Genomic DNA, 24,166 nt, shown 5'->3' on the forward strand with positions numbered 1-24,166 from the left:
ATTTTGATCCTACAGTATAGGTCACAGTGACTAAACCTTAATAGGGCTGTACTTGCTATGACACATCCACCCATCAAGCTGAAATTACCCAAGATAACAGTGTATGAGTAGCTCATCTCATCGCAGAATGTAACAAATGCTACTAGTGTTTGATATATAGGTCACACTGATCAAATATTGGTAGAAAAATATTGACACTGGTATCCATGCACACAGATGTACTACCATGCAGCAACTAATGCCCTGATACACTTACATAGCTGCCATCCCTCATGAATTTCACGAATTTTTCAGCAAGTCACGCTGTATGCACACAAAAAAATCACAAATTCCCCAATTCTTAATTATTTTAAATCTTTAATAAGCGCTAGATGTGATATCAGCAGTTGTCGAAACAGTCCGGTACTGCTTGTCGCGATATTAGTGGAACTATAGCTGATTGGTACAGTTGGCCCAGTAGCAAGCATTTTAGCGTATTTAATCTGTATGTATAAGACTAGTTTTACAAATACTTTTGGGAGAAAATGGGGCCTAACCGGAATTTTGCTTTGTGCATGCGCCATCAACACTGATTTAAATTACCATTTGGCACTGCATCTTGAAAATGACTTCACCACCAAGGAAAAAGAAACATATTGTACAAAAGGTGAAAATACCAAAGACTGGCAGTGCATTCAGCCAATAAACACAACACACATCACACCTTTTCGTACACAGTGTGCCACAAAATTTATTATTGGGCATGGTGGCAAAGACAATGTGAAGAAGCACATTGGTAGTAAAAAGCACATAGAGGTTGGGAAAATTAAAAACTCGCAGAGATTTCAGCTCTGGAATATTTTAAGCCATTGACAGAAGACCTCAAGCTGCCAATGCTGAAGCACTGTTTGAGTTTTCTTGCTGAACACAATCTATCTTTATCAGCTGGAGCCATGCTAAACATTTGTTCCAACAAATAATCCTGGAATCGAAGATAGCTTCATGAATTTGTGTAAAAATTAACTAATTTTTACCCCTATTTTCACTAATTGCGAGCCTAAAGGGTTGGTTGCTATGCACTTATAAACCAAGGCAAGTTAAATGGCTCAAGATTCCAAAGTTCTTCCCATGTTATAGATTTACAATACAAAAGCTATGTAACTTCCACCATCCCCCTGACAAAAGAGCACTCACAAAAATGACATTTTATTTGAGAAATATGCTGATGTAAAAATCACACAAAACTATCATCACTCATATGCATGTTGCAAATCAATAAAATGTACAGTAAACCAATTTCACATTTTAATTCAAGGTGTCTATTGCATTCTAAAAGAACATTTACAACTTACATAAAAAAAATTGACGCATTACAACTACAAAAAAATGTGTCACAAGATTAAATATATTACCTTTTACAATTCAAATTTAATGTAAAATATGACCTTTATTTTAAACGGGAGACACAATAAGAAAAACTATCGAGTCAAGTTTAAGATACATTCCGTTTAAATAACAGCTGTATAGAGACAATATGTAATTTGTGAACAATTTTGTAATCAACTTCTTGCATGGGTTATTTTCTATTATATAACCCTAAAAACACAACTTGGGGGTGGGGATTCAAGCCACTTATTTTGGAATATTTATATCAATAAAACTCTTCATGTTAAAGTGAAAAATAACAATGCAGATAACAAATATCAAGCATACAGAAAATATTACTGTGTTAGACTATTCAATGTCAAGTATTGTGTTAGACTATTCTCCTTTATCATTTTGGTGTATCTAACAAAGTAGACAAATTATAGACTGGATGTTACAAAAGCAGTTTCTGGCACATTATCCTGCACTAGGGGGTAAAGTTTTGAAGAAGAAATTCAACAGTTATATAAATGTAAAAATTTTACTTCTTACCCATTCATAAGCAAGGGTAAGGTCCAAAATACTTAATTTTGTTCAGGTATCTTTTCACAATATATCAATGCTTGTACCAGTAGGTTGCACAACATGCACCGGAATGGATTTTAAAACATGATGAAAAACCTCAAATGCTAGTCTTGATAACTAATGTTTACTGTGTGTCACCATTCGTAATAAATTTACAACTTAATTCAACAAATACCTATAATTTACAACATAAAAGTTGAACATACAGATGGACCAACTTTCTTTAGTTTTCTTTGAACTTGATATTTTGACTCTTGTACCTTGATTTGTATCACATTCCTGAATAAAAAACAGTCATAAATCACAAAGATATACACACAAAACTTATGAGAAAAATACTCACAACTGGCACATTCAACTGTCTCATCTTAATGCCCAACAAACTTGAAATTTAAAACAATAACAATTTTGTAAATAGGCAATATCACGTAAAACATGACCTAAATTCATAACCATACCACAGGACGTTGATGATCCAAACTTCTTAAAAAACATATCAAACAGAATGACAACCATTTTTATAATAACATGATTTATGTGCTGTTTTACCTCCATGTTTTCAGACAAAAAGAGAATAATCTTGTTTTCAATGTCCAAACACTTGCAGTTGGAGTGAGGCAAGATTGCAGCCATTCTTTGCTTCCGAGTTAAATAATTACTAATTGTGTTTGCAGTGTAGTAGATCACAATGTACATTATATAAATCTTTGTAGTATATATAAAATTTTATCGGCTTTTATACAAATGTTTTATAAAAATGTTTTCCAAACAAGCAAATACCTACACTGAAATACAAGTCTGTCGATATTCAACGAAGTTCAAGTTCAGCTGTCAAACATGCATGATCATGTGACTATATATGAAACAAAACAAAATGTGCACTGAACAGAGATTATCAATGACAACTGAATCATCTATGCCCCAAAATTCCTAGAAATACTGCTTTCTTTAACCCTTGGTAAGATTGCACTCGGTGTCAATATGAGGTACAAGTATATATGCATTGTGTTATTATCACCATTCTACTCTCATGCTGAGAGTTGAATGGGCTGGTTGGGATCGTGTATACTCAATTACAGATGTGGACCTTGATCTGCCATACAAATCAGGATTGATGTTGTTTGTTCTACTGAGTACTCCTAAAAATCTGCGAAGATTCAGATTTGCTGGTGCATTATGTGCCAGCAGATCTGGGTCTTTGCAGTTTAAAGTTGGACTCGAGTTACAAATGATAAATGAGTACATATCATATTGAGCTGGATGGACATTACCTATATTTGATTTTTGCGGTCTTAATCACTCTTGCTTGAATGTAAAAGAATCGGCAGTTTTCAGTGACAAGATAGAAGACAGACTGTATTTACCTAAATGAATACATTAATTTTACTAACTGAAATGAGATTTTACAAATTTTGTAATCCTGGACATATATAAAGATAAATGCGTGAATTAAATATTCTGTTAAAAGATACATGGTACCCAGGAAAGGCAGCATTTTAAAAACAGATGACAGGATACTCAAATTACAGAGTTCATGTGAAAATAACACACAATATTACATTACATACGTGGGTGACTATTCAACATATAAAATGCCTTCCCTGGATCCCAAGTATGTTTTACAGTAACAGCCAAAAACAAGAATTTTTCCTCTATGGATTTAAAATGTTAGATAAAAGAGCACTTACATCTAATGTATTTTTTTACAAGGCCCATTACAACATAAATACAGCAAAGACATGAATTACAAGGTACTGAGCATCTTAAAGAATTATGACATGGTTTGCATAACACAGATTCATATGACCTTAAAGATTTTATTAAATTGTATTAGATGAAAGTGAAAGTTATTTGTTTTTGGTATTATATGAAATTATTTCTTTTTAGTAAATGTTATACTTTTTTTTCATGATCAACAAATAATTTTATCATTGAAGATATTGCTGCAACCAAGATCAATTTCTCTTTTATTATTCCCTGCAATCAGTGTTTACTTGCAAGAAACAACCATAGTGATAAACCATTAAAATATCATATGGAACTTAGGATACTCTAAAAAAAAAACCAAACAACAATATATTTCGGTTACAACATACACGAATGGCATTAATCAGTTGATGGTATGTGTGATTTGGATTTTTAACGTAGCTTTAACAAATTTGTGACAGTTTATAGTGATATCTAGCACTGGGGCATCATGCCGCAGACATGTAGCACGATGTCCCACCCAGTCACATTATCCCGACCAGTCCTAACACTAACCTCTTAATGCTGAGCGCCAAGCGAGGCAGCTGTTAGTACCATTTTTGTAAGTCTTTGGTATGACTCGACCAGGGATCGATCCCACGACCTCCCGCATCCGAGGTGGACGCTCTAACCACTAGGCTACTGGAGCGGTGTTGATGGAATGTAAGAATACAGATATTTATGAATAGTATTACTATCCAAGTCTAAATGGTTCAAACAACTATTGCTTTAACAGCCAAATCACTTAACTGCAGGAAGGACAATGACATCCATTCACTAGATGATTGCACAGTGTTGGGACCAGTATCATATTTGAACTACAGCATCTGAACACCTGCTTAATACCTTTTAATTCCTCTCTTGTGCTTTACGAGATTGACTCTCAAGCACCAATTGTTTGGACCTTTTCAACTTTGGCTGTATATTTTCTAATCTGTTATCAATCATTTATATACTGCTGTTATTTATTCTATTTAAAAGATGTAAAAATAATCTGATACAAAGAAGTACAAGAAGTGAAATATTACAAGAAAGTAAAACAAAAATATACGAGAACTCCATTATACCTTTTTCTTATTGCACATATGACTTCATCGTATCTATGAAAGATTTACTATCATGATAAAAACATTTTATATCTTTCAGCCCTGTTATATTTTGGAATGTAAATTGCTTTCTATAAACACATTTCTTACAGACTCGAACAGTAAGAAGTGTCCTTCCTAATATATCAATACCTGAATTTTTTAGACAACAAAGTAATTCAGCTAAAGCAAATACAAGACTGCATTGTTATGTAAATCTTCTCGTATGAACAAAATGTGGAAAATAATCCGATTTGAATGATCATGAGATGTGCCTGTGAAATAAACTGTGTGCTGCTTCTTTTTATCTTAATAAGCCATTTATAGAAATGCAGATGCTAAGATCTTCAGAACAATATTGCTTTGTGCTTCTTCAGATATAAATTCCTTATCATCAAAGTTACTGTGTTCATGCACCAATTAAAACATTATTTAAGAAATTCATGTTCAAATAGTGATATTATGTCTAATGTAGTAGATTCAAAATATTGTATTCATTTTCTGAAGGAAAAAACCTTTGTTTGATATTTACTATATGTAATTTAGCCACCCTCTTGCTGTTGTGCTCAAAACTGCATTACCTTTCAGAAGTCTCCAAATTTGTAATGCTCTAAAAATAGTGTAGAACCTTGTGTGCACAAACCCCACATTTGTAATGCTCTAAATATAGTGTAGAACCTTGTGTGCACAAACCCTACATTTGTAATGTTCTAAATATAGTGTAGAACCTTGTGTGCACAAACCCTACAATTGTAATGCTATATGTGTAGAACCTTGTATATGCAAACTCTTTTCACCTAAATTATCAATTTAATGAAACTTCATGCATGCCAAATTGTCTTAACTGAGCTTCATTCTACATGGATAGCATTATGCACAGCTGATGCCATTATGTGTCTGACTCAAGTGTATGGCCTGTACTTGGAATTTTATCTCGACTTAATTCTACAAGGATTGTGTTATGCGCTGTTTATGTCAACGTGCGTTCGGCTCTATCGAGTACCTGTAACTTGTTCCACATTATCAATTTTAACAAGTATATGTGAATTAGGGTCCAATATAATGAAACAGAGAGAAAAAAATAATATTCACTCTGGCATGAAAATCACATAGCAGAAACCTAGTTTAATGTGGCAGAATTATTCTGAGATGCATCCACATAATTTTCTTGACTGCAGGTGAAGTAATGTCCAAAATATTAAGGTTGTATTGAATGAACAGATGAATATACAAAAGCCACTCAAGAATGAAATTCAGCTTGAACTGACAGTTTTTCAAGGAAATGTATCCACATAACAATTTTAGCAAATGACGATGAAGCAGGCTCCAAGATATTGAGAGTTTAGTGAACAAATGCTTCATTAGTTGAATATCACAAGCTTTAACCATACAGTGCAAATAGTATGACCATTATAAGAAGCATAGTTCATGCATCAGTAATTACCTTGATTAGCCACTATAACTGAGGCCTTACATGTAAGATAATACAAATAATGTTGATGTTTTGTACAAAACTAATTTATTCCTCTTAGCCCCTCCCCAGGGAGTAACCAACTTCAAACTGTTACCAACTAATAATGAAGAATGAATGCTCGAGATGCAGTGAGACAGTACACATGTACATTCTTTGGTAAGTGAGGATTTGGGATTTGATGCTGGGTTATGTACAATAGCTCTGCTCTACTTCAGAGGTGTGCTAAAGAGTGGAGGGTATAATTAAATTAGAGATATTCTTAACAAACTTTTGCTAGTGTATGTGTAAAAATGGAGTGGGCTTATCCTTGTACAAAAACAAGTCCAGACAGCATTATCTAATGTTATTATTTATATTATTATTATATCTGAATTATACCTAAAGTACCTAAATTATTATTATTATTATTATTATTATTATTGTACCTGAAGTATTGTATCTAACTAAAGATAAATATTTCACATCATGTATCTATATTATAATGACATTTACATTATTTAAAGTCTCTGAAACTTCACATAGTGAATATAAAATAATCTTAACGTTATTGCTGAAATTCTAACAATAACAAACAAAATATGTATCAAAGTATGATCATAATGCAATAAATACATTGCTGTCGAATGGATACATCAACAGTGCACTAAAATATCCATTATGCACTAATGACCAATGCTAATAAGTGAGATTATGTAAACTTTCTTGGAAAACAACTATGTACATTATTAGCTCCTGTGTATATTTTAATGGGATTTCTTTGTCGTTTCAAACTGAGACTGCTAAATTACAATGTAAATTTTCCAATGCAAAAAAAAATATAAGGAAATGAAGCAATTTTATTTGAAAACAATTTTAGTAGCATATATTGTAATGACAGTTACAATATGTATGACAGTAAATATGGTGGAATTTGTTTATGAGATCGGAATCTCAGACTGGTGAATTACTAAAGGTTCTCCACTGCAAAAAAAAATCAACCTATATAGTAATATCTCTATTTAAAAAAAGTACAATCACATCTGAACATGGCATGCATGACATGCTTACAACTAAAGTACTACTGCGAAAGCTTAAATAAAAAACATTAAACTCTTGATGTTGGCAGAAAAGTGACAACTATGCCTTTCTTTCCACTAAAGTGGTATTAACAAAAAATAGAGTTTTAAGGTGAGATTTCTTATACTTCTTATTTCTTATACATTTATACAAATATATTTAACTTCAAATACAAATGTTCCAAAAGTAATTACACAAAGTCCAGAGAATTCTGGCACTCATGGATGGAAAGTGACTTAATGTAGAATTCTCATTACACAACCTATTTTCAAAACATCAAAACAGTTTTAAAGTCACCACTATGCCCCTCTATCCACTAAAGTGGTATTCACAAAAAATACAGTTATCTCTTAGAAGAAAAAAATATCTACAAGAATAATTTGTCCATAAACCAGTGTCGTGCTTGTGCAAACCTCCAAAAGTTGCAAGATTCCACTCATAAAGAGCGATACTACACCACTCTGTCTTAAAAAGATGAGGCAAATTCTATATACCTGCTTACATGTCAAATCAACTGCAGAGACCCAGATCTGTTGCTGCAAAATGTACTGGCAGATCTGGACCTATGCAGTTTCTTGGGACTTATCAGTACAACAAAACAAAACTGACCACTATCATCTGGCATGTTATGTGAAGGCAGGAGAGGGTCTATCTTGCTCGCTGCTCGATTTGACTTACAAGCAAGTTCATAAGTTACTTTAAACTTTAATAAAACTTCTTGAGGATGTAATGAACTCAGAATTGTATTTTCCAGCAAATGTTTTACAACATAATGAAAATTAAATTTTAAGTATCAGAACCTGAACTAAAGTCTGAGATGTTTCAAAATATATATTTAATGCAATCTACTACAAGTACAAAAAAAAGACCTACAATTTGTACAGTCTATTATGGTCTCCAAGTTAAGATTTTTGTACAAGCATAGCTTGGTGTCACCACCACCACCTACATTAATTGCTCACTTCTGCAGGTAAAACAAAAAAGAAAAAAGTTCAAACAGACAAAAAGTTGCTTCACACTTTATGCTGTTGTACAGTCTGTTCTCTAAATTTCATTATAAAACCAGCAACAGAACTGAGACACAACTGTTCACAGCATTTGTCTGACAGTATTTTATTGTACTGAACAATCATCATTGTTTCTAAGATGAACATCATGTCAAGACTGATCAGACAAGGCCAACATGAACATCATGTCTAAACTGATCAGACAAGGCCAAGATGAACATCGTGTCTAAACCGATCAGACAAGGCCAAGATGAACATCATGTCTAAACCGATCAGACAAGGCCAAAATAAACATCATGTCTAAACTGATCAGACAAGGCCAAGATGAACATCATGTCTAAACTGATCAAACAAGGCCAACATGAACATGTTTTAAGTGATCTGACAAGGCCAAGATGAACATCATGTCTAAACTGATCAAACAAGGCCAACATGAACATGTTTTAAGTGATCTGACAAGGCCAACACGAACATCAAGTCTACAATGATCTGACAATGAGTAGGCCATGGCATAATAGATTTTGTAAAGTTGACATTTGCAGAATAAACCAAAGAATGTTGGCATATGATTTATTTTAATATGTGTAAGTCAATTTCCAACCTATTTACTTTTCCAGAAACATGTTGCCTTTCCATAGGCTTTAGAAGACAACAATCAATGAATTAAATTTTAAGAGACATCTCCATTCTTAAATAATCAAATGAACGATCTACCATTTACAGCCAATACCTTTGCTAAGACAAACATAATAAGTGGGTGTTATAATCAGTCAATACGATGATTTAATACCATTTTAAAAAGTACTGAAAGCTAGGACCTGTGGTATTGAAAGCTAGGACCTGTGGGTTTACTCCAGGTCCCCTATGATTAATACTGAAGTTAATATTAGTTCATATGGTATCTTGAAGTTCTGACTGGAATGATAAATTAAGATCACATATGCACACATGCTATGTTTGCTGTTGTTGTTGGGTCAATTGTTGTTGAATTAACTGTTCTTGTTGAAGCTGATATTGCTGTAGCTGAAGTAACTGCTGTGGATCAAGCTGTTGGTGTTGCTGCAGCATTTGCAACTGCTGTAGAGTAAATTGTTGTGGTTGCTGTAACGCCTGTGGTTGCTGTAACACCTGATGCTGCTGTGTGGCCTGTCCTTGCTGTTGTTGAAAGCGAGCATGCATCTGCCTGGCTACATCATAAACATAGCTGATATCTGGCCGCTGGTCTGGGATTGGGTTAATACACAAGGCAACCAGCTGTCTCAACTGTAAAATCAAGGAGATTGTCAGAGAGGGAACATGACATACACAAATGTTCAAGAGCATATTAAGCTCACATCTCCCCAAAACAAAGGCAATACATACATACTGTACTAATTACACAAAACAGTGAAACAAAATCACATGATGGAGACAAGATCAAGCAAAGCACGACAGCAGGAGAGAAAGAGACACCATGTTTTGTTCCCTGACATGTGACATTCTCAGTGACAAGAAAGACACTGCTACTTTCACAAGGTAAAATAATTATGAAAAATACTTTCAATGTCTTCATTTCTTGTTTATTTTTAAATACAACTGATACACAGGTCTGTTAGATTGCGATGGTAAAAATTTGAATCTTAGTACGACACCACATACAGTGATTCCCATCTTGTAAAGGTCACCAATGGTGCAGCAGGATAGTGGCATTATAAAAGGAATGGCCTTTCCAGAAAAGGATCCCACAGACTGAGTATTAATTATAAAATAAAAAAGGCCTAACTGATTTAAAAAAATATTTAATATTTCCATGCTATGGCTCAATGTGTTAAAATTTGTTATTTTTTAAAAAAAGATTATGAATAATCATTGATCATGGTGCAAAACCTCTTTGTTAATAAAAAAGGTTTGGTTGTAACTTAACTGTCCATTCATTCCATTTTCCCCAATGCTTTATATCAGAATTTATAACTGACAATGTTCATCTGAATCTTTGTGACATCATATTTTTCAACAGTGATCTTCACTTTCTCCTGTAGTCCAGACTTGCTTTTGGTCCTCCATAAAATAAACTGAAAAAAATCTATGGGGGAGTTTGGGGGTCCTCCCCCAAAGAGTTCTTTTCAGGCAGTACCCCTGATCCTAGAGTCGAGGGCCTGGACCAAAAAATGCATTTTACAATCATAAAAACTGCTCCTGGTTGAACTTATTAAAATATTAACTTACCAAAATTTTCAACATGAAGAATTCACAATATTCATTGTCACATCAAACTATTCTCTAATAATATTAATGTTGAAGTTAGTTTATGTGCATGTCGGTGTTCACACAGTAATTCAGTAACAATAATTTATCAATGTTTGCAGCAAATAAGCAGCAAGAGAGAGAGAAGTCATGACAGCTAACATCAATTTTACTTTATGGCAACCAGATATCACAATGACTTAAGTGGAACAGCACTGTGCTTTTCAGCAGTTAGCTTTGTTATCTTTACAATTATCAGTGGTAATAACTGCCAGTAATTATCAAACTGGCAAAACCTAACATTGAAGGAACACACAGCATTCCTTCTTTGTATGAATTAAAGTTAGGTATTTTATGGACATGTTGAATAAATTTCAGTGTCAAATTTTGACATCAACAAATATTTGCAAATCTTCTCTTTGTAAACCCCATTATTTGGCTACTAAGAGAAGTAAATTTGACACTAATACACCAGCCAAAGGTTGCATTAGATGGATGGCAATCTTCGAGTTTGTGCCTGGGTATTTTGGTTGTTTAAAATGAGTTCCCACTAGTCATATGATACATTCGAGGGGGACCACTGTCCAACATGTATATCATTAAATCTAATACTGGTTCTTCCAGATAATATGATATTGTTAGTATATTATGGACAAAGAAAAGAAAAGAAAACAAATTGCATAATGTTCATACCTCTTCAGAGTAACAATCAGCTGGAAGGGGTGGGTAGTCACACTTATCAATTTTTTTGCACAAAGAATAAAGATTCATCTTGTCACCATAAAAAGGAGACTGTAATGCTGCCATCTACAAAGAAACAGAGATGTGAAAGACTTTCAACAATAATAAAGATGAAGTCTGGGATAGTCTCTTTAAAATCTCTCTCAAAAAAAATTACAGATGAACAAATTTGTATAGAAATTGAGGACAAACCAGACATTTTTGTCTCTTGCACACATAAATCTAAAACAATGTCATTTTAAAAAAAAAGATCCTCCCCCAAAACACAAAATACACTAACATAAATGAACTCACAAAAGATCAAAATTATATAATCAACTTGCCTGCTTACATTTACATTTCTAACAGATTTCAAAGTCTGATATTTGCATCTAACCCTGAAACCAGCTAATACATAATTAATGACAAACACCAATATATGGGATTAAATCATTACTATCTTTTACAATATTTCTAACTAATATAAAATAATTTAGAAATGTTAGACACTACACATGAATCAAAGAATATTAAAAAGTTTGATTATCACAAGTTCTGGTTCAATAGAAGGCAGCTTTAAGAAACTATGTAATTTTGGCAATCAAATAAAATAATGCAAAAAATGTAAAGAGGACACTGGAAGATATTTATCTATTTACATCTTCTGGAAACAATTTCGCATATCTAACTTTAATTTCCTTTCTTCTGCAATTGTTTTTACTACAGAGCTGTTTCAAATGCTGTACAATCATTACTTCTATTTTGTTCATTCTTAATATTAAAAAAATGAAAATATATCACAATTAGCATTATGGGTTGACCATCACCAAAACTGATTATTTGATTACTCAAAAAATTACAAGTCTTGACAGAATTTTGACACACTTAAAAACATTACACATTACAGCAGGTCATAACAATACTCCTTATCAACATCATGGGACTACTTAAAATTCTTGCTGCTGGATTGTGCTGAATTTTGTATTCAAAGGCAAATCATGACTTTAGTGTTATTTCATATTTTGCGACACTTCTGAGCTTCAGGCCAATGTACCTCATAAAGAAGGCAACCAAGGGACCAGATATCTGATTTGAAGTTGTACCCATTCTCGTGAATCCTCTCTGGCGACATGTAGTATGGTGTGCCCACTAAAAGCATAAAAAGAACAAAGTCTGATTTCCTAATGTATACAGCTCTACTTTGCTATAATGCACCTCATTTTAATGTGATTTGAGATGTAACATGGTATCTCTATGGAATCCATGACCAAAATTATACCACTGCAATTGAAATGGTCTATGAAATGTGGGTTGAAAGAAAATAACATGATGCTCAGTATTACAGCTTTATTTCCTTGGTAAAACCTCAATATCTAACAAATTTTGATAATCCTCCTATTACAGAGATTCTCTACATAACACTTTTGGCAGTTATGGATCCAAATATTGTTATAACAGAGAAGAACAGTGTAAGGACAGATTGTTATTTTAAAGTGTTCTGGATATATAACCATGGCAACAAGTGGGAAATCCAGTGTATCTATTTCAATGTAATACATTTAGAATGACAAAATTTCATTCTAATTTACAGTATTTGGAGCAAAGCCATTTTCGTAATAATATACCAGGACAATTGAAACATTTGTTTCTATCTTATGAGAAAATGGTCTAAGTTCTATAAACAGCTTTTATGATATTTTACACAAATAATTTGAAAAAAAAACTTCATGAAGACATTTCCTATGTGTTCAAAGATTTCTTATGTGATCAAAGAACATAAAACAATTAAAGTTTTAGGATTAAGTTGGAAGTTGTTAGTATTACTCCCATTAGATGAACGTCAATGTGTTCACATATATAAACTCCTACCTATCCCACACCTATCCCATGAAGGAGATGAAAATATCACCAACAACGATTTGTCAACATGCCTATCAAATGAAGATTACCATAATATATAATGTTTCAAAGAAATCCAATCAAAACTTCAAGAGTAGTTACATTCATAAAATTATGTCACATAACCTCCAGCTTCAAGATAAAAAGGGCAATAACTCTTACAAAATCAAGGGTACACTAAGATTTGTTAATATATGCATCCTCAAATGACTACTATAATATGTGCATAGTTTCAAATCAATCCTTAAAAGAACAAAATAAAATTTTCTTCTTGAGAGTCTGTCTTATGCTACAAGCAAAGGATTTGTCAATGCAGGGCTCGAAATTAGCGGTAGTCCGCTAGCCTGAGGCTAGCAAATGTCCTGTCGGACTAGTAACTTTCATAATGTTAACAGTCCAATGGGCTAGTAAGTTTCGGTTATCAATAGTCAGCATTTGTTTACGCCATTCCCTAATAAAGACTTGACTTAGCCGATGTTCTGTAGAATCAAAGCAGTGGCCATTGTAAACACAGCCATAAAATATTAGCATGAGAAGATGAAGTCAATTTGCCTCGGAAAGGTGCGTTTCTATAACAAGAATCCATCCGATTTTGTGCATTTCACTAAACAGTGTAAATTATGGTCCCGTCATTAACAATGGAAATTTGGTAATTGATCCAAATTAATCTGTTAACAACTTAAATGAAAAAATGACGTGGTATCACACTTTATTCACCCGACCACAGCAACAAACTACAAAGCGGTATACCACACAAAAGTACACGGCAAAAACTATTCAAAGAAATTAGTTTGCACGTTTTTTTGTTTAAGGTTTTTCTTTTTTTTTGCTCGCTACCCAAATGCTCCAACAGTCACAAACAGGAAACTACATATTTTACATTTCCATCAAAATAATTATAAGAATTAAATCAGTTTATTATGATTACATTATTGACACATCCTTTCCATACAAATACTTTTTCTATGATGATAAGAAAAGTTTTTATATTTTTCCCTTACAAAAATGAACAAATAATTGAATACACGTGGAGATATCCAAGCAGAATGCCATACATTTGTTGGAAATTAAAATCTCTGAGCATGGGCATCTAAGATTTAAAAATTTTCCGCCTTATTATTAATTTCAACAATACAATGAGGTTCAATTAATTAGGAATGATAACCAAACTTGCGACTTATGATACCGTAATTGGAGCTGTTAAATACAATGCGCCAAGTGTCAGATGGTTTCGTTTGATGGGAACACACCTTTTCCAAGCTGAAACTAACACTATCTTCTGATGCTAATATTTTGTAACAGTGTTTACAATAGCCACTGCTTTGATCATGCAGAACATCCACTGAAGTTAAGTCTTTGTTAGGGAGAGGCCATTTAAGTGTGGGAGAGGGCAAAGACACGTATTTTGAAACGTGTTTCTTGCTCTGACTTTCTTATAAAGGATACTGTGCCATTCCTTTTCTTGCTTTAAATAATTCGCGTCAGCTATATTATAACATCTCGTATTTCAAAACAATGCACAGTTCCCTCATAGGACAGGCAAAATGTGGCGTCTGATGGAAGGTGTTCAGCCACCGGGAAAAAAGCAAAAGTTGAATGAGAATGATGAGGAATAATTCTTATGATAGGGAAAAGCGTAATGGAAAGTTTCAGAAGAAATGGACAAAAGACAGGGAATGGCTGAATTATGACGAGGAAAGGAATGTTATGTGGTGTAACTGGTGTACGCAATTCACAAAAACAAACAAACAGAAAACATCCAGTTTTGTTGCGGTTGTTCAAACTTTAAAATTGAATCAGTAAACATACATGAAAGCTGTGTGACCTTGTTTTGTGAACAGGACAAGTAAAGATTTGGCAGGACTAGCAAATTTCTCAATATACTAGCCCTTCTGGCTACAAAGAAATTTGTGTTAAATTTGAGCCCTGCAATGTGTGCATCTTCAGGGAACTGTCCTGTCTATCCATAAATAACAATGGGACTTGCTGTTCTAATAAGATAGATCATCTACTGCTTAAGCTACAAGACAAAGATAATATTTGCCAAGTCTAAAAGCAATCCAGGAAAAACCATGGACTAGCTGGGCTATGAAGACTGTCATACAAGTCATTCAACTAACAGAGAAAATGGGGAATAACTCTAAAACAAACTGTGGGAGCAATGTGATTTGTCCACATGTACATCTTCAGCTGATGACTATACTATTTATAAAATTTCATAAAAATCACTCAACTGTGGGCTTAGTTAGGACAACACAGCTGTGTCACAGACAGCATTTAGCAATAACACAAACAGGGACTAGTTAGACAAACAACGCTGTGTCACAGACAGCATTTTGCAAAAAGTCAAAAGGGCAATAACACCAACAAAACTTCCTGGAGCAAGTGATTTGTATCTCTGGACATCTACATGTTATGATGATAAATATTTACAAATTTCATGGCAATTCCAACTGAAACAGTTTGTGCTAATACGATTAAATGGAGAGATAGGCAGACTGAAGGAAATATGGATTACACATCTCACCTCTACAGAGGTGGGGGTATAACAATTGTTTTATCATGAAGATGTACAGTTTGTGAAGTCTGGCTTCATTTTTTTTTTTTAATGAATGTTGGCAAACTAAACATTGTACTGATTCCACTGAGTGTTGTTGAGAATCTGAAATCTCTTTACAATGATATATATATATATGCATGTCAAACATTGTACCAGAAATCACCATAACCAATCAGCATGATGTCCCTTCCGAAAGACAGCTTGGATCCCTTGTTGGATTCCACCATTTGTCTTGTAAACTTTTACAACATATACACCATTACTCTTTATTCAGATTGCCTCAAAATTATGCAATCACATTATCTCAATTTTCTAGTTCTTTTAGGAGTAAGGGGAACACATCCTTAATACAAAAAAGTGTAACCAATTAAATTTAATTCCCATGAAAATGTCACTTTATTCTCAAACCATTACACTTTTACCCCACAGATAGTTCTGATTTTATCTGCAGATGCTAATTCCAAGTATAATTTGATTAAACCAAAGAATGAAAGCTTTGTAATTGTTTTACAGCTGTTATACTAAGTCATCTTTCTCTGATAACTCATCTGTAATTTTTATAAGAATCATCTATAATTTGAGTAAAATTTAGTTCCATTGATGAACAAAAATCTGAATGTTAAGTAAAACTGTCAATTAATACATAATTATAAAAATTTAAACCTAGTATTTAACAGGATCATTTTTCAGTAAGTTTTAGCAATGTATACAACTCACACCCAACACCACAATGTTGGTATGATTTAGATGTTACTAGAAAACAAAACAACCTGAGTAAACCAGTAAACCTGGATGGCTTAAGTTACTTATTACAAATTTTGGCTTGAATAATCACTTTGTATTCTTTTGTTTTCTGATTAACAGATACCCTGAATGATATATGATAGAATGTGTCTGAAAACTTTAATTGCCCAAATTATCTATTGCAAATCATAATGTAGCAAAGCTCATTTTACCTAAGGAATGTGCAGCAGTTGTTTTAGAGCTGAAAAACCTTCCAAGTCCCAGATCACCCAACTTGACGACCCCCTGAGCTGTGATGAAAACATTAGCTGGTTTGATGTCTCGATGCATGATTCTACGGGAATGCATGTGATTTAGAGCACTACATATCTGCTCAAAGTACTTCCATATCGTCTTCTCGGGTATAAGCCTCTTGTGGTTCTTGAAATGCTATAAGGACACAAATGGTGGGATTGAAGCTATGTGTAAGTTAGAACATTCTATTTTGTAGTAAACAAAGATAATTATAATATCACCATTGGTTTAAATAATATTTACTTTCCTACGTAAACTTTTCAATCTCATATAAAGAAATAAATAAAGAAGGAATTTGGAAACAAGTGTTTAGTAAATCTCTCTTTAATCTCTCTTTATATATATATATATACACACACACCACTCCCTCGATAACTCGCACACATCGGGGTCCAGAAACATCGACTGCACTATAAGTGAGGCGCGGGTTATCGAGGGACCTATAAAATAAGCCCAAAACCAATAAAGTGATCGATGACATAAAGGAAAAATAACGGGGGGTTGGGGGGGGGGGTAGGCAGATTATAGCGTTGAATACTCACTTTATAATCATGCTGAGATTAACTGTGAATAAATATCTCTTCATAACGGTGTACTTTGTTTATTATTTCCTCATAGGTCAACATTAATTTCAGGATAAATTACAGTATATTGAGGCGATCATCGAAAACTTTATTCCACGTGGTTTCTGTTCGCTTAACATGTGTACCACTTCACACATTGTGTACTACGTCACTAATTTTTATGTTGAATTGGATACATTCTAGTTTTATTGTTTGATCCAAATTAGATGTTTTTTATATACAAAAGATCGACTCTTTTCAAGAAACAGTGTCGATCGAACGATAGACAGATTTGAATGTGATAGAAGTAAAATGGAAAACAAAAAACAAGGGTTAATCAGTACTAACATATTTAATGGGTCTACAAATTTAAAACAACGTAAATTTGAACAAGTTAATACTTGCCGTTTGTGCCTCGCGTGACATATCAATTCACTTTTGAAAAAATCAGTTAATTTTTTTTTTGTGTTACTCCTTGGTTTCTCTGCCGCCGAGCAAAATCCCTCAGATTTCTCAACTGCATGAGCTTTATGTAGTCAACATTTTGGGTCTCCAGCCACCTTATGGCAATTTCAAAAGATTTGATTGCTTCCTGTGCAGAGGGGAGGAGGTGGTGCAACATCTGCATCTGCATCACTTTCAACACTTGTGGTACTCCAGTTAGAATCATCTTCTGCTGCAAATTTGTTCATTACAGAATTAATTATTGTTTCATCTGACATGTATTTGGCTGTGGGGCAATCACTGTCAGCACAAATCCACTCCTCCATATCATCAACAGAAACGCCCATCTCAGGACCATGAGTCTGTACGAATTTCTCCCAAACAGCCTTGGCAATAATGACATCAGTTTCACTGAAACCTTCAAAGTCACTATCATCGTCGCTGTCTCTGTTATTGTTTTGCTTTATGCCAAAGGCAGCTCCAAGACCCTTAATCCAGCACCTCAGGTCACTTGTAAACGATTTTTTAATGCAACACACATTTCCCCAAGTTGTTGATCAAAACAAAGCCAGCATGTAATTAGGTTCTCACTGAAGTACTCACGGGTTTCAATTTGACGGTCGTTTGACTCTTTTCATGTTTTCAATGAACAGAATATGTTGTGATTATAATGTTTACACTGAAACGGAATTAAAGGATTAGAACGTGACTTTCACACAGGAAGACGTTTAATTGGTGTTTATTTCATTCTCTGTTGCCACCTGTTAGCATTTACCAAAAGTTTTCATTGACTGCTATTTCACCAGACTGTTTATTTACAGTATACTGACAACTATTTATCATAAAAACTTATATAATATATATCTTTAAACAGAGGTCTCGCTAGGATCTTAAAACTGGGTCTTTCTGCCTCTGAATTCAATCACTAAATATCAGTACATTTTCTCACCTAGCCACCAGTCAAAGCCTTTGAACTAGCCGCCTAGCTATTGCATCATGTTTTTTTTTAATGTACTCTTATAAAATGGCAACATGTATGTACATCAAGGGGTCTTTCAGTCACTGAATTCTGTCATTGTAAATATCAGCACAGATAACTAATCAACACATTTTCCCACAAAGCAGGTGGCTGAAACAGGACTGGCAAATCTTTGAATTTTCCGGTGCACCTATTACATACGTACGGAAGACTCCCGCCTCAGTCATTTTCTGCGTTCCAGATCAAAAATTAGCGTCCAAATACATGTAATTAAGCGCTATTGAGATCTCTGAAATTAATTCTTATTTAGAACTTGCAAATTTCAAAATATGGATTATATTTTTGATGATAAAACGAGCAATGTATCAAGGTTTAATTTACCAATTCTTATTGTAATTTTTTCACGTTCAGCATATTTTAAAGATATTTTAAATACATTTTCTCTGGAAAAAATTGGGAGCCAAAACGGACACCGCGTTATAAGTGGGATCGCGAGTTATCTGGGCGCGAGTTATCGAGGGAGCAGTGTATATGTATCTGTGAATTAGGCACCATATAATGGTCAGAAAACTGTTCTGGATCAACAATGCATGAAGCATGTCTTGAAATGGATGAAAAGCATTTCAGGTCTTGTTTATGTAATATCTGGGGGCAGGGAAGGAAAGCTTTCATATCCTGGTTATGTAATATATGGGGAGGGTTCATAGCTATTGATATGTCTGAGCATTAAAAAAAAATCATCCAATAAGATCACTCCTAAAAGAACCCATCTAAGATCATGATGATGTGATTTTGCATAGCAAATCTGATTAGAAATATGGCCTCTAGATTGTTCACAAGTCCAGGCGATTGACATGTCTGGATGTTGCTCATAATGAAACAAATCTGAGGTCAATAAATATTTGCAAACGTATCAAATCTTTCCTAAATCTGACCTGAAATGTGAATTCAAGTGTTCATAAGCTTAGCCAATCAGATGCAAGCTAACCTCATCAGAATGCATCATCATGATCAAACCCATCAAGCTTACATGCCAAATCTGATCAAAATCTGATCAGAAATGAAATCTCTAGAGTATTCAAAATCAAATGCAGATGGATGGAGAGATGGACAAAAGTACATACCATAAACTCACTTGACCTTTTGCCAGGCATCAAAGCCATATGAAGAAAATGCAGGAATGGTACTTTCAACTGGAAGCTCTTTTATCGTGGACACAAAGTGAACCATTAGCAGCATAAAGAAAATTCAGTAGGGCTCTTGGATTAGAATGATGTATCATTTCTTATCTACATGTCACATGATTATGCATGTAAGCAATGAGAAATATGTACTGCTTATGCATGTGCCGACAAATACATCAGACAAGCAAATGTTGCAGGTATAAGACATAATACTCTCACCATATGTATGTTATTATCTGTATTTAGTATCCAGTTTTGTAATAATTAAATTCTTTTCACTAAACATGACTTAATTTTTGCTTATATAATGTTTTTAAACTAAGTCCCCTGTTGACAAAACCATTGCCTCTCCCATATTGTATAACAAGAGAACATCAGCTCATATAAAACTGATTATGGATTAATTTTCAGTATGTTCTCACCTTGATCATGCGTGAAAGATCCCCTGCATCTGCCAGTTCCAGTACAATATTCAGTTCATTGTCCTCAATAAAGGAATCCAAGTACTTGATAATATTGGGATGATTCAGTTGCTAAAAATAAATATGACACATTTGGAATAATATTTTATTGCAGAGAGTTGCTGATAAGTACATTACATCAGGGACATTTCTTCACATCTCACTTAGTACTTAATATCATTTATTTTGTCTTTGTATATTGACCATTGAATAAATTGGAGAAAGCTTTTCTTCATGAGAAAATTTATGAAATCAACTACAACAATTCATGCAAGTAATTTTTCAGTTCACTGCATTTTCAAGCTAGATAAGCAGAATACAAATAAAAACAATAATTCATTCAATAATTTACTTTATGTGAAGATACTGAGTATTCTGAAACTACTGAAAACTTGTTATATTTAGCAAATATTTGACTTGCAAAACAACAAGTACTGTGAACAGCACATTTACCAACCCTGTGTTTAACAGTTTCTTATTTCAATCAGACTTACCATAACACTGATCTCTGACATTTAGACCAGATTTAAGTAACATACCTAAAACAAACATTATTCTGCAAAACCAATTATCCTTTGTGATGAAATAACCTTGACTATGGATGATTTGATCCCTCAATCAATATATCTTGTCCATACCAAGTACTGATGAACATTTGTTAAGCTATGTAGTCAACAAATCAAATTATGTGAACAAATCATTATTCTTCTTTTGGAAACAAAGATCTTGACCTTTGCCCTTTTGAATTCCAAAATCAACAGACCTTTTGCTTTTCCCAAGACCACACCAACCAAACCATTTAGCCCAGGTTTGTGATGTAGAATATCACTGAACAGAAACAAGTTTTCTTATTTCACTCACAATGACCTTGACCTTGGATGTTTTGATCATAAAATTAACATGCTTCTTCCTTACCCAAGTGTAAACCATTCACATCTGGTTCAGGTTTGTGATTTAAAACTATAGTTATTGTGCAGAAACCATTTTTATTTCTTTCTATCACATTGTTCTTAACCACTGATCCCAAAATGGACAGGTTTCTTCCTTACTCTAAGAGCAAGATAATCCACAGTCAGGTAAATGAAGTAACTGTGTAGAAACCATTTTCTACTTTCAGCCATAATGACCTTGATCACTGACCTTTTGACCCTAAAATCAAGAGTTCTCCTTAATGAAAAGTTTTTTAACTGTAGATTGTGGACAATGCTAATTTTTGTGCAAAAAGGAAATGGGTAACAGACAGACATATGGAAGGGACGCTGGATTGACAGACAAAATAACATAATATGCTCAACAATATGGAGCATTCTGAAGGCACTTACAATGCGGCCTGAACTGATATATTTTTGTAAAAGGTATCTTGTATATTATCAATACCTTTAAGAGATCAATTTCCTTGATACAATCTTGTCTTGCCTTTGCATCCATCATTTCAAAAATCTAAAAAATGCAAAACATTCCTGCCATTATTAACTGTGCAATTCACTGAAAATGCATACTGATCTCCTGTCTTCTATCAATAATGTAATATATTTAAAAATAGTTTTATAGAAAATGTTGCTAATCTCTACTGGATATATGAATCACAACTTAGCACTGCACTAAACAGGGAAAGCATAACGAATGACTAGTAAAAATCAACAATGATATCTTTTAACTTAATGACTTTAAAGATATTCCATTTTATTATGATGCCATGGAACTATATCCCTCCTCTAGCAGTGATAATTTACTTTTATCATATAACAATAACCATTTATAGTGTCATAACATCTTATTGTACAGAGCTAACAAATCTGAAAGCCTGATAGTTGTGTCCCCTCTAAATCTAGATCAAACTTCTCCTGTATTCTAGTTGTTCGGCAGGCTTATACCCATGTGTTATCTAATTTGTTTGCAAAGAAATCTTGTGTGCACCAACAGAATGTGACATTTCATTATTAAGTTTTTGAAAGACACATTATTCATTCTCAGTCACCTGTCTTGTCTCCATTTGTAGGTTCCCAACCTTATTAAGATCATATCCTTAATCGAACGTTATTACATTTGCAAAAATGAGAAGCACATGACCATTGAATGGGGAACATAACCATTTCTATTCTCCATGCTTAATTGGTTACCTATAGTTAGTGCTCACTTCTTCATGAATAATAATGAGCTGTCCCTTGTTCATACTTGCTGGTTAAAGCAGTACCTAAGTGATAGTCTGACCATCTCTGCTAGGAAATCAGTGATTTATAAAAGCATTAAATTCAATATTCTTATCAAAGAGAGAGAAAATTACATTGTATTTTAATCCATTTCATTCAGAGGTGACAGCCAATGATTGTATTGATATATGGAGTGTTTCCTGTAATCTTCACATATCCAATGTACTATGACATGAACAAATTATGAAACTTGAATACATGTTTTACTTTGATATAAAATAAGATTGATGCTGCTCTGACTTCATTTCTGTTTTCAGCATTGATTGAGCAACAAGTGCTAATAACTGCATCACTCAGAAAACAAAATAGTCCATAGCCCATAAATACCCTTCCCTAAAGATAATAATGATATACACAGAGTGTACACTGAAATGAAGACAAATGTGAATTTAGAGGTGAATGCCCCAATTATTAAACATTCCACACCTCAACATGTAGAAACTATGACATTGTTGGAAATTACATCAGCTGTGAGGTGAGATGCTCTAAAGCAGAGTGTTCATTTTGACAAACAATAACATCTGCATACAGAAAAACTGTTTAAAGCAAGAAACTTTTAAATGCAGATCATCAACTTTGTTGATGCAATCAATAAGAAGAAAATTAAAAGTGCAACTGGGCACCAGGAACTGGATGGAAACATTGCTTTAAGTGAAATGGAATCAATTTGAAGGAAATGGTGTTGTCTGCAAACACCATACTGCATAAAATATCTGATTACTGAGTACTGGTTTACACAGTACTGCAAAACATTACTTTCAATGAAATCAAGTTGATACAAAATTTTAGTAGACAGGGCCACACACAGTAAATTAATAAATTTAAAAGTATTTTTATATTTTTAAAAGAACATGTAAAGCAGTTTCCACACTGTGTCAAAAGAACAGTAAAATATATGGCCCTTTTTGAGGGAAGTGGATTTTGAGTCTAGATTAGTAATATTTTTACAGTCACTTGTCAGAAGCAAGTGTCGAACAAAATATCTTTGCTCACTTTGATAATCAAAATATAGAGAATTATGTGGATTGAAGGGTTGAGAATATTCTAATTGACAAAACATCAAATGGAAGAACTCCTGAGATATTACCGTTGATAGTCTTTTTTTACCCTTTTACTTTCTTTTCTGAAAAAAATTCTCCTTAAGCACTTTGATAATCAAAGTATTGAGAATACTGTGGCTTGGAGGGTTGAGAATATATTAATTGACAAAACATCAAATGGAACAACATGACTCCTATAATGTTAATATTCATGTTCCTTTCTACTGTCATAAACCCACTGCTCTAAATAATCTTTACAATATTTTTCAACAACTTCTTTTCTTTGTCACTAAACAAGTTATATCAATTTTAAAACGTTATTTGAGAATTACTGCTCTTCCCTTTTAAAAGCTTTTTTTTATACTGTTGTTTTAAGTATTGTCATGAACATCTTATACAGAGCTCACAAAATCTGAATGAATGACAGAAAGACACATTATTCATTTTCAGTCACCTGTTATTAAGAAATAAAAAGTTTCTTGTTTAAACCTGGTAACTCCTACCAAACATTTGCAATAATGCAACACTATCAGAAGCAAAAATAAATA

General features: G+C 33.5%; 1 protein-coding gene across 2 annotated transcripts in view; it reads right to left on the reverse strand.

Moving 5' to 3' along the window:
- Nucleotides 1–1,169: 1,169 nt before the first annotated feature.
- Nucleotides 1,170–24,166, reverse strand: part of LOC149778323 (serine/threonine-protein kinase Nek7-like) — a 28,137-nt gene continuing 5,140 nt past the window's right edge. For both annotated transcript variants that reach the window (XM_089939132.1, XM_089939133.1), the window contains exons 3-8: nt 21,746–21,808; nt 20,330–20,440; nt 16,656–16,872; nt 12,295–12,389; nt 11,214–11,327; nt 1,170–9,560 (exon numbers count right to left, since the gene is read on the reverse strand). In XM_089939132.1, the coding sequence (XP_089795258.1) occupies nt 9,249–9,560; nt 11,214–11,327; nt 12,295–12,389; nt 16,656–16,872; nt 20,330–20,440; nt 21,746–21,808 (912 nt within the window). In that variant the 3' untranslated portion in view covers nt 1,170–9,248. The remainder of the gene's footprint in view (nt 9,561–11,213; nt 11,328–12,294; nt 12,390–16,655; nt 16,873–20,329; nt 20,441–21,745; nt 21,809–24,166) is intronic.

This window comes from Sinohyriopsis cumingii, chromosome 17, assembly GCF_028554795.1.
Source record: "Sinohyriopsis cumingii isolate HCF-2022 chromosome 17, ASM2855479v2, whole genome shotgun sequence".
NCBI classification, from domain to species: domain Eukaryota; kingdom Metazoa; phylum Mollusca; class Bivalvia; order Unionida; family Unionidae; genus Sinohyriopsis; species Sinohyriopsis cumingii.